The 12178-nt window shown below is 55.1% G+C and overlaps 1 protein-coding gene across 4 annotated transcripts in view; it reads right to left on the bottom strand.

Annotated features, from left to right (window-relative positions):
• Window positions 1-12178, bottom strand: part of PTPN21 (protein tyrosine phosphatase non-receptor type 21) — a 76349-nt gene that overhangs the window by 7044 nt on the left and 57127 nt on the right. For all 4 annotated transcript variants that reach the window (XM_025295120.2, XM_025295117.3, XM_044924658.2 and 1 more), the window contains 4 exons: window positions 11146-11206; window positions 10453-10537; window positions 5083-6386; window positions 302-439 (listed from right to left, as the gene is read on the bottom strand). In XM_025295120.2, the coding sequence (XP_025150905.1) occupies window positions 302-439; window positions 5083-6386; window positions 10453-10537; window positions 11146-11206 (1588 nt within the window). The remainder of the gene's footprint in view (window positions 1-301; window positions 440-5082; window positions 6387-10452; window positions 10538-11145; window positions 11207-12178) is intronic.

Here is a 12178-nt window from a genome sequence, read left to right as displayed (position 1 = left end):
GCAGTCATGTTCTTTCCTACGAGTACTCACATGCAACTGCTGATTTCCTCTCACTTTACGGCCACAAGAAGGTAAAGAATGACAGCCAGAAGCCAACAGACAAAAATCAACAGTTAGCCTGAAATTATCTATTGAGGCATTAGCTATAAGCTTGCCCCAGTTTTGCAGTCCAGATTACAAAGTTGTTAACACTGCTTTATGATTATCAAATGGCTTAGAAAATCCAGCAGATCCTCAGGAAGGCAGCTCTGCAGCCTCGGCCGTCCCTGAGAAGGTGGGCGGCCTGGGGTCCCGTACGTACCCGCTCGTCGTTAGTGGCTCTGGCCGGCACGTCCTTCTCCTCATCGGGCAGCGGCAGTCGAGACAGGGAGAGTCCATTTAGAGCAGCCAATTTGAGAGGACCGATTTTTTTTGCATCTCCTCGGCTCTTTTTCATTCCCTACAAAAATAGTTATAGGCTTATATATCAAACATACATGCATACAATCCCTCTGAGAAGAGATTTCAGTGGACTGAAAACTAAACAAACAGAGGGAGGGAGGTTCTCCTAAATCAACAACCACAGGAGAGATGACGCTCCTACACACACACACACACAGTTTCACAAATATGAGGAGGAAGACATTCCATTCAAGGCCAAAGCCCTGATAAGTCTTCCAGATAGAAGGTTTTGAAATGCAGCTGGTTTCAGGGCTCTGTTGTAATGGAAGGTGAGGTTCCGAGCAGACAGCATTCCTTCACAGGACTCACTGGACTCCTGAATGTCAAACTGTGACACGCGTGAAAATCAGCTGTAGTCCATGATAAGGGTTTAAATGTAGTGGCCTGACTGTAGTGAGCTTTCATACATTAAACAAACTAACAAAAACAGTTTCAGTGTTTTCTGTGGTGGCTCTGTTGTCTTCTACATTGTGCGGCAGACTTGTGTGACGGGGGTTAGACTACCACACTTCTGGTAAACGCCGCATTTTCCAAGTGAAGAAAACAGCAGGGCTGAAATCTCCATCATTACACCGGGAGAGGGTATGAGAGAGGGCACCCGCGGAATTCTGTCTGCTGAAAACTGGTGTTTCTTCAAGCCAGCAATTTTGCTCTCGAAGGCAAACAAGCGCAAGAATGCCAAGTCCTCTTTAACAGCCTACACCTCCTGGGAAGCCAGGGGATATATTCATAATGACAGCAGCCCTACTCTGACCGCAACGGTTTCCTCAGTTCTGTCTCATAAATGAGATCGCCTTCGCCCCAGCTCTGTCAGCCTTGGAGGGAGACCACGGGGGAGGCACACAGAGCACAAGGCTCCTGCCTGGGTGACGACGCCAGGGTTCTCGGCTGTGCAGGAGACGGTGAGCGGCTGACAGTGGGCTGTGGGGGGCGTGGGGGCCGTTCCGACGGGTGGCGTCTGCCAGGTTCCAGGGGCCAATTCTCCCACCACGGCTAACGTCAATCTGCCTCACAAGAGCCTGAAAATGGAAAACTCAGCTCCCAACAGCCAGGAGAAGTGGCCCCAGCGCTTCTCGGCCTGAAGGACTGAAATGTCCCAGCACCATGCGCTGGGTGATTGGTAAGGCCAGCTCTAAAGCCAGTATTTGAAGAAAGGGGCTCACAGTCAAAGCTCACCCCAAACACCCCTCACTTAGCCTCAGAGGACGTGCTTTTAAAGGTACTGGCCGAATGGTGGTTTCTCATGTGAGAACCACCACACGAGACTGAGGGTGAGACAGAAACTCTTCCTGTAAACACACAAGCATTCAAACCAGTCCACCTCTGCCAGATAGCAATCAAGTCCATGCAGGTGGAGATGGGTGGAGAACTCCGGAATGTTCCTGCTTATCTGCAATTCATTCCACTGTTTTTAGTACTAAACCCCCATAACCATAATTCACATTGTATGTTCATTCGCCTGTGGTCACCATTAAAACAACCAAGGCAACGGGAGTTACTATGGGGGTGGTCAGAGGGGTAGCAAGGGGTTGGACTCCAGCTCTTGGGAAGTCAGTCAGTTAAAGTATGATGCAACCTCACAGTAATACGTTAAACTTGACCAAGCACTTTCTATGAGCCAGGACCTCACTTTTTTTCCTCCAACAACTCGCTCGGGTTGTCTCAGTTACAAATGAAAAACAAGAGTCAGAGAGATTAAGTTCTTGGTCCAAGGTCACACCAGCTAGCTGGCTCCTTGTATATGGTAAACAGGGTCAAAACAATAGAAACCCTGCATTCAAGTCAGTCGGGCTGCACGACAGAATTCAGAAAACACTTTCTGAGCCTAAGCTTCAGTGGGACCTGACGCCACACCACAGAAGACAGAGAAGGGGTGCCCGTCCCGGGTCTCGGATGGAGGAGCCGAGGGGCTGGGTGTGAAGGGCCTGGCCCCCTGGGAGAGAACCAGTGAACGGCAAGGTCCGGACTCACGGCCGAGTCTTCCACTCTTAGGTCCTGTACCTGTTCCCAGGCCACCGCTGCCATTCCCGTTCTTCAAGTAAGAACATTCCTTATTTGAAAAGACCGGGGCGGAGGGTGGGGGGGAGGCTTCCCTGGTGGTTCAGTGGTTGGGAGTCTGTTGGCCGATGCAGGGGACGCAGGTTCGATCCCTGGTCTGGGAGGATTCCACCTGCTGCAGGACAACTACGCGCACACGGGCCACAAACGAGGGGAGCAAAAGCATGACCCAGTCACACGGTCGATACCGGAGGCCTCCAAGCCAAGGAGGGGGGCATTTGGAGAACTTTTGGAGAACCCAAATCAAAGTCCTTAGATCCAACAGAACTCCCTGGGCCCGTTCAAAAACTACTGGGAAAACAGACTTGAATATTGGACTCCACTCATCTGGGGCCAGACTCAGGCCCCGCATTAAGAACTAGGCACAGGTCTTGATGTAATCAGCGAAGAGTGTCAACTACGAGAGGGCCGGACCAGCTGGCGAGGACTCAGGCCGAGTTACTTCATCCCGCAGACACATCCACACCCTGTCCCGCCCCGAATCACCAACGCTGGGCCATCCCCTCCGCTTCAGCCAACCTGAGACAATGGCCTTTACTGTTAGGCAGTTGAGTAAGGATGTATTCCCAGGAAAAATTAAAAATCAACTTAGAGGAGAATCCACCTGCCAAGGCAGGAAACATGGGGGGTTCAGCCCCTGGTCCGGGAAGATCCCACATGCCTCGAAACAACTAAGCCGCAGCGCCTGAGCCTGGGCCACAGCCACTGAAGCCTGCACACCCAGAGCCCGAGGAGCCCCTGCGGTGAGCAGCCTGCCCGCCACTACAGAGCGGCTCCTGCCAGCCGCCCCTGGAGAAAGTCCACACACAGCAACAGAGATCCCACGCAGCCAAAAGTGAAGTAACTGATTTTCCAAGACTTACAGTTCAAAACCATTCAGAGAAAACATATTTAAATCCACAGCACTAACTGTTAAGTCGTTCGAGTCTGTGTACACTCGTGTACTTCATAACCACTGTAGTACTGTGCTAATTTTCCTTCTGCTTGTGAAGATGTTTGTGACGTCTCAGAGGCTCTAATAATACACTAGGCCAGAACCACATGTGTGATGGGCCCTCAGGTCTGAGCATGCTGACTGGCAGAAATTGGAGGCAGAGGCCCCAGCTGCCAGGACACGGGGGGCACCTGGGAGACGGAGTGCAGAGGCTAATGCATCACTTTCACCTGGCAAGAGCCCCGGGCACGGGGAACGGAGGCCTGAGCAGAGCGGAGCCAGATGCCCCATCAGGCAGCCAGATGACCCAGAGTGGACACGCGGACACGAAAACGGCACCAATGCCTGGGCAACGCTGAGGGCCTCACAGTGAAAAGGTTTCAGTGAGAAGACAAAGAACAGCACGGCTGAGACAAGCAAGTGTTACTTAATATAAAAGTGTGTGTGTGTGTGTGTGTGTGTGTGTGTTAGTTGCTCAGCTGTGTCCAACTCTGCGACCCCGTGGACTGTAGCCCGCAAGGCTCCTCAGTCCATGGGATTCTCCAGGCAAGAATACTGGAGTGGGTTGCCATGTCCTTCTCCAGGAGATCTTCCCGACCCAGGGATCGAACCCAGGTCTGTGCACAATATTTTAAAATATACAATACAACCTCTATGCAGAACAGTGTAGAAGAGAGGAGAACCAGCTACAGAGATAAACACAGGTTTAAAATCCGGTCCCTCACTAGCTGTGTGACCTTGGGAAAGTTACTCAGCATTGCAGAATCCACTTTCTCATCTGTAGAGACAATAGGCCTGTTGTAAGCTGGACACAGTGAAGCAGCCTGCTCCACCCCCGGGAATGCTCTGGGAATGGCCTTCACCAGCTAGAGATGATGTTATGCTGTTTCCTAGTTTGCCTCAAGTGGATAACAAAGTGCTTAAACCAGCGTGCTTTATCACACCGAGTATGAAGGAGCTGCATTTTCTACCAGGGGCCTTCCTTGGGCTCTCAGCTCACTCAGTCTCTCTTTTAAAGACATCTGGGGTGCTCGGGTTTTTGGTCTGGGTGAAGCAGCCCAAAATCACCCTCCAGTCCCCAGAGGTCACAGCGCAGCAGTTTAAGCCACACCCACACAGATGGGACACACGGAGCCCACTAAGGACGCCTCAGGGGAGCTTCGCTGACCCCGCAGGAGGCCACGGAGCCACAGCAGCCCTGGGCCTGCGTCGCGCAGGCTGTTTTTACCGGTGGCTCACAAGGCAGTCTTGGCCCAAGTCGTGAAATCCTCACTCCTCTCCCCTGGCACCACCTTCTGGAGACGCCCATCCACTGCTCGTATCCTACTCCAGAGCCCCCTACGTTCACCTTTCCCTGGTCTAAGCCATTATCTCTAGCAATGTCACCAAGATTCTAGTCAATCCCCATCATTTCCATAGATAATCAAACTCAGAGAGTTCCAAAACAAAGCAAAAATAGGGTAAAATGTGTGTGTCTACTGGGCTACCCGGCTGTTTGAAAGGAGTTCAAAAGAAAAAGCTGAAAGAACTCGCGGAAGTCAAAGACAAGATGGACAAAGGGCAGACAGTGCAGAGAAGGGCAGGTTTGCAGGGGGCACCAAGCTGTGGGATGAGGCCCCTGCGCCCACCCCGCACGGCCCACGGCTCACCCCCAGAGGCGGAAGCCCTTCCACTGCATTCTTCTTAGCGGAGAGGAGATCGGACGCTGGCCTCTTCTGCAGGGAGTCCCTCCGGGCGCGGTACCTCCCCGACGTGGTAAGGTCCGACTCGGACGCTGATGGCGACAAGAGCCCGTCCCGCCGGGGCCGCGGGCCCTCCCCAGGCGCGGCGCCTGGGGCCTGGGGCTCCAGGATGTGCAGGGGCCCAGGGGCCAGGGGCGCGGCGCGGGGGACATCTGGGGGGCGGCCGCCCCGGGAGCCGAGTGGCGGCGCGGGCCCCTCCTCGGGGTCCTCGTCCTCATCCTCATCGCTGCTGTGGATCAGCACGGTGGCGTCCGACAAGGACTTCCCGTGCCCGCCTCGCAGGCTGCCCCGCGGCCCGGCGGCGCCGTCTTCTGCCCGCGGCGCCCGCTCCCCCGCCGCCAGGGCCGGTGCGGCCCTCTCCTGCAGCCGCAGGCCCTCGAGGCCGTGCGCCAGGCCAGCTAGCTCGACGCTGTTGCGCTTCTGCAGCCGCGCACGCCGGGCAGCCGTCAGCGGCTCGCTCACCTCCTGCAGCGAGTGCGCCACCGGCGAGCTGTCCTCCTGGAAGGTCTGCACCGAGTGGTGCACGCGGCGCGTGATGAGGTCAGGGTTGCTGCTGCTGATGGGCGGCTGGCGGGACAGGTCCGGGGTGCTGTTGGCCGGCCGCGGGTGCGGGTAGGGGGGCGGTGGGCGGTACACCTGCGTCCTCAGGATGCTGGGTGCCGGGCAGTCACGCGCCTGCAGCTGCGCGTTGGTCAGCTCGGGCACGCTCACGGCACCCAACCCCGGGCGCCGCCCCGCCACTGAGGCATAGGGGTAGGGGGCCGGGCTGTGGAAGCTGTGGCTAAGGCTGAAGGCGCCGGGGGCCATGGGCGGAGAGCCCGGGCGCGCGTGCTCGCGGATCTCGGGCTGGCTGTACACCAGGCTGAGGTTCCGCAGAGAGCGGCTCTGCCGCTCGGCCGGCGCCAGGCCGCGCTGCAGCTGCTTCATGACCGTCTCGTAGTCGGGGGTCGGGCGGTAGGACGGTGGGATCAGGGCGCTGTGCCGGTGCGAGGGCACGTAGTCGGGCCTCAGGACGTCGCTGCCCGTGATGCTGGGGTTAGAGGACCCGGGCGAGGGCTGCAGGTAGGGCTGCGGGCTATTCAAGGAGCTGGTGCTGTGCGCGCTGTACACGCTGCCGTTGCGGACGCGCCCGCCGAGCTCCACCTGCGCGCGATCCAGGCTGGTCTGAGAGTGACAGTAGAAGCCGTTCTGGTTGGTCACGAAGAGGTTATCTGGGGGGCGGGCGGGACAAGACAGCATGCATTTTATAATGAGATTTTTTTCTGAATGTACTGAATTGGACCAATTACTCAAGACAAACAGAGACGGCCTGAATGCTGATGACGTTTATGAAACTCCAGGATGAAGGGACCCGGCGGCTCTACTCACACCGCCGGACCCTGGACGCGCGGTTTCTGGGCCCCTCGCCTCCTCACCTCCAGAATGGGGTGGTTCTGCCTGCTCCAAGAGTGGGATTCAGGACCTCACACCCAGTAAAGAACAGCCAAATCTATGCTCAGCATTAAGAGTACAACTATACCACCACAAAACACTGTCCTCTTCTGAGAGTCAAGAGCATGTGTTTTACTAGAGACAAAGCTGGCTTTCCAGAAATCTGGGGAGCTAAGAGCAGAAATACCCCTAGGTGTGTGGCCCTGCTGATGCTGAGCAAGTTCAAGCACCGGCTGTCTGTAAACATTTCCTGAAATGAAACTCAAGGTGGACTGTGTAGATTCCTCCAGAATGAAGATAACAGGGCAAGGAGTTCAGCAGGATCTAAGCGTCACGAAGTCCTCGAGTGTCACCTGTAGCTGCACACCTCAGCAGGGGCGGGAAGCCAAGGAGACGCCCGCAAAGACAGCCGCCCCGCCCCCGGCGCCGCCCCGCCCCCGGTGCTGCCCCCGCCCCGGTGCCGCCCCGCCCCCGGTGCCGCCCCCGCAAAGACAGCCGCCCCGCCCCCGGTGCCGCCCCGCCCCCGGCGCCGCCCCGCCCCCGGCGCCGCCCCCGCCCCGGTGCCGCCCCCGCCCCCGGTGCCGCCCCCGCAAAGACAGCCGCCCCGCCCCCGGTGCCGCCCCTGCCCCCGGTGCCGCCCCTGCCCCCGGTGCTGCCCCTGCCCGAGTAAGACGGGTCACAGTGAGCGCCTCACGTGTCCACAGAGGCTGCGTGTGCACCTGCTTGGGCTGGAAGGAGGCCTGCTTCTTCAGTCCAGCCTGTAGTTCACCTGAAAAACTACCCAGGGTGACTTCTAACACGTCAATGGAAAGACCACCAGAGAATAGTTGCCACTGATAAAAACATTCTTTTTCTGACTCAAAAGCCTCATGATGGTTTTGTCCGAGGGAACAGCAGGCCAGCGTCTCACGCGTGGTTTCTATTCCGGCGGCACACACAGCCACGGAGACAAGGGCCTCAGAGGCAGCTCGTGCTCTCCCTGCGAATGCACCATGCTTCTCCCATCTCGAGAGCCCCCCGAGGTCTGCGTCTGTGGTGCCCCCTTTCCTCACAGCTGCCAACACTCGCTCAGCCTCACCCCCACCCATCTAGACCAGCATAATACCTGCTGGTCCTGCTCTGCGCACCCCCCAAACCATCCAATTACGAGTCTGATGTGTAGAAGACTCTGCTAAGAACTAACGGGGCAGTGGTGGGGGAGGGTGTAGGGAATGATTAGGATCCAAAGAAAAAGGGAAAGGTAAGCACAGAAATCACGGGAACCCAAGGAAGAAGTGTTGCAACTGAAGGAGGGAAGTGTGGCGAGTGAAGGAGCCCGGTGTCACAGGAGCTGGGGGAGGGAAGGAGCGCTTCCGGCTGGGGCTGAGCGATGGGGTCAGGGACACCTCCAGGACACACGGCACTCGGGGCCTGGAGAGCCGGCAGCTGCAGTTTCACCAGCAGTCGGGCCCCCTGGCTCTGACTGCTCTCGGGGTACCCTGCTCCCTGTGGAATCACAGTCAAGGGAATGTGAGCAGAGGATACAGAGGCAGTCCCCTGCCTCCTCCTCCGGCCAGCCTGGCCAACCTTCCAGATGGAAGGGGCTCTGGCCCAGAGCCCTCCTGCCAGGGCAGGGGGGCGGATAACCCAAGGAGGAGTGCGCTTTCCCACAGAAGCCATGGGAGTTTGAGTCTGTGCCCAAGCACAGCACAGCCCATCCGGCGGAAGCGGGTGGGCAAGGGGTAGGCAGGGAAAGGGCGCCGAGGGTGACAGAGCGGGGCGGGCAACCGGGAGACTTGGTAGACATGGAGTGGCTGGAGGAGCCTGTGGCTGGAGAGAGCTCAGAGTGGGCGCGGGAGGTGAGACCTGGAACAGGAGCACAGAGGGGCATCTCAAGAGGATGCTGAACACTAGACACGGACCATCGTCAGGGAAATGGGATGAGCCCGGCCACTGAGTGTCAGATGAACCGGGGAGGGTGGGAACTGAGGACGTCAGCGCCTGTGATGCAGCGACTCACGAGAGGTCTCAAAAAAAAAAAAAGACTGCATTGGCAGGAGCAGAGGGATAGGGAGGAGGAGAAACGGAACAGATGCTCCATGAAGTTAATCAGAGGCAAGAGGATTTGCAACTGTCTGGGTACTGAAGGCAAAAAAAAGAAAAGAAGCATCATAAACAGTTTGGAATCCCAGGAAGCAGGGGGTGACTTCACCGTAAAGGAGCACGGAGCCTGGCAAAGGGCCTTGTGGAGCGGAAGAGCTCAACTCCAGGATGCCACTGCGGCAAGCGGTGGCAGCGGACAATGTTCCGAGTGCTCCCGCTCAGCCCGCGGTCCTGCCGGCCCCCTGAACGGCCCCCAGGCCGTTGGACAGGGGGCACGTGGGGGCGGAGCTCAGGAACAAAGGTGGGCTGGGGAACGCAGACAGTCCTCCTCGCTGAGCCCCCAACTGCGGATGAGACGAGATCAACCGGATGCCTGTGGAGGGAGCGGGCCCTGGGCAGACCTCCGGGGCAGGGAGCACCGAGGGGGCAGGAGCCGGGAGCATCCAGCGCGAGGAAGAGGCTGGGACGCTGGGGTCCGATGGGAAGGAGGGCGCGTGGTTCCTGCGCGAGGGCAGCTTGGCGGAGCAGCACAGCCGGGAGGGGAAGGGGAACCAGTAAGCAGAAGGGGCACACAGGAGCGCTCTCAGAAATGGGGAGAAAACGAAAGAAGAGACAGTTCACACCGCAGTCTGGAGGGAGAGGAAGACATTAGGAGGCTCGCGGAGAGAGGAAAAGGGAGGACCGGAGAGGAAACACACTGAAGAGAAGAGAGATTTTTGGGGGTGGGGGGCGGGTGTCAAAGCCCCAGGAGGGCAGAGTGGAAGGAGGAGAAGCCAGTGAGGAAGGTAAAAGCAACCCCCCGAGGCGCACCCTCTGGGACTCTGCAGTCGAATCTGTCCCCCCCCCACCCTCCACCCCCGCCCGGAGAACCTCACCCAACACACAAGGCGCAGCGCCAACAACGCGCCACCGCCCCCCTCCTGGTCCCCTCACGCGCCCTCCAGTCCCCCGCGGGCCTGAGTCCAAGCACCCGCTTCGCCGTCTGTGCCGGGGCAGTCACTACCCCACCACAAAAGCAGGGGCAGCGGCCCCACCCGGGAGCTCGCCACTCCCCGCCTTTCGAAGTCACCCCTCTTTCCAGGAAGCCTTTCTCAGACTGCCCAGCTCACACTGGTCACAACACGCCTGCTCCCTTTGTACCTAAGTCATCTGTGTACTTGTGCTATCCTCCTCTATTAGGCTCTAAGCTTCTTAAGATGTGGAATTACCTCTCTGCATCCATCTCCCTGCCTTTACAGCAGAGCCTTGTGGACAGAGTAAAGTAATAATGCTTGTAAAATGAATGCTGGAGATATAGCTTCAGAGGCCCTGTCTTCACATAGCTCAATATGCCCATCATTTGAAAAATAAACATAAATAGAGGAAAATAATCCTTTACAACGGGAAGGTCTCAGGCAGGAAAAAACACAGAAGCAGCCTGGGACCTCCGGGGCCAGAAATCACAAAAGCACTCAGAGCCCATGGGGCACATGTTAACAGGACCTGGGAGCCAGTTTGAAGGAGTGCCCATGGGCCAAATTCAGGATCAGATCTGAGCATCAGAATCTGATACTACATGTTTGCTACCCACATCCCCCAAAAAACTGACTCTAATGAATCCAGGTTGGCTATCATCATGACAATAATTCTGTGAAGTTAAATTTTTAAGTTATTTGTGTAATAACTTCAGGCAAAAAACTATCCTGGCTTCAAGATCTCCAAGCCTTCATGATGTATTCAAATTATAGTAATTTTGTAAGGCATTTCAGAAATGGTGTACTTTACCTAGGGAAGAGGTGTACGGTTCTGTGTAATGTCCATTATAGTGCAGCTGGGGTGGGGCAGCCATCGCATAGGGTTGCGGCTTGGGCTAAGAATCGGAAAGTTGGAAACAGGGTTAAAACACATCGTCTATGGAACATGTGTAAACAGTTCTTTTCTGGCTTCTTTCTTTTCACTGAGAAACTTCTGAAGGAGCCTGACGTATTATATATGAAAAATAAATATCAACACCCTATAGCTCTTACCCTATCTATCCTTTGCAGGGTTTTCCAGAAAGGCAATGCTAAGCACTATGCTGTTATCAGGCAGCAGACAGCACAAGAAAGCAGGAACAGACACAGATTTCCTGAATTCTTATATAAACAATTGATTAGAAAAAACTTATATGTACTATATTTAATCTTATTAGCTGAACCATCTAGTATTTTAAATATCCACTAACTTCTGATTACTCTTGGCTAATAGTCAATATCTTTAGTATTAGGTTGGACCTAATATTTTAAAATATATAACACAATAAATGTTACATATATAAATATTAGGCTTAAGTTGTAGAAAATCACCATTTCTTTGGTCAAATGTCAGCATACTTTAACAGTTCAAACTAAAAACGAACACTACTAAAAGCGTATTTTATTAAGGAAAGCGACCGCACTAAAACAAAACAAGGCAATTGTAATTTTCCTTCTTTCTTACCAGAGACATCCTCGAAGAAGACCTCCTCCTAATTGGGTTCACTATGACGGTCTGAGTTTGCCTGTAAAAATAAGACATGTCTTTGAGAAACACATATACACGTGCTCATATGCACACAATCTTCCTAGACATGCTAATAAGAAAGTAAAGGATAAATCTTCCCAAGCGACAAACTCATCCAGTCATCAATCAGAGAAAAGGCAGGTGGTCCCCCGGCCGCACTCCAGGGTCTGAGCCTCGTGGAGCAGCCGTCGGTCGCCTGGCCGAGCCCAGGGCCAGGCAGGAGGAGCTGTCCCCGGTCCACACAGGCAGGCCCTCTGGAGCGACCAGCAGCAGAGTGGAGGGGGCGCCAGGCCAGAGGGCCACAGACTCAACCCCAGGGAAGAGATGGCGCAAACATGCTTCTCCTGCGGGCTGGGCTCAGCGCTGACCACCTCTGTTCTCAGCGCTCAGGACGGACGGCCAGCTGCCAGCCTCAGAGCCAGAAGCAACAGAGCGCCTTTGATGGAGAGCCTGTTAGCCGCGGACCACACACATGATCAAGAGACAAGCTGGGAACTTGGGAAACTTAGGAGTATGTGTGTTAGCTGCTCAGTTGTGTCCAACTCTTTGTGACGCCCTGGACCGTCGCCCACCAGGCTTCTCCATCAATGGGGTTCTCCAGGAAAGAATACTGGAGTGGGTTGCCATTCCCTTCTCCGTAAGACTATATATTTCCTCTAAGAAACTAAGGTAGGGAGAGCAAAAGAGTAGGAACGTCGGTTCAGTGGGCTGGTGGTAACTCCATTTACTTTCCTTTGCAAGAAACTTCTCTCTGGTTCTAAGTGTACTTTTAAAAAAGAAATGAAAAGGAGTCCTGGCTAACATTTATCAGATAATTTGAGATTTTAAGCTTTTCAGAGCAAGCTCCTTAAACATAGGTCACAAATAAGAAAAAGAAAATTCCTTTTGTCAGAATCTATCTTTTAAAGATAAAGGCAGACATTTTTGTTGTTGTCTTGCGTATGGTCAGTTTTATTGCAAATAAGATCTA

The sequence above is a fragment of the Bubalus bubalis genome, chromosome 11, assembly GCF_019923935.1.
Source record: "Bubalus bubalis isolate 160015118507 breed Murrah chromosome 11, NDDB_SH_1, whole genome shotgun sequence".
NCBI classification, from domain to species: domain Eukaryota; kingdom Metazoa; phylum Chordata; class Mammalia; order Artiodactyla; family Bovidae; genus Bubalus; species Bubalus bubalis.
The sequence above is the reverse complement of the archived record's forward strand: the minus strand, read 5'-3'. Positions and strand labels throughout refer to the sequence as shown.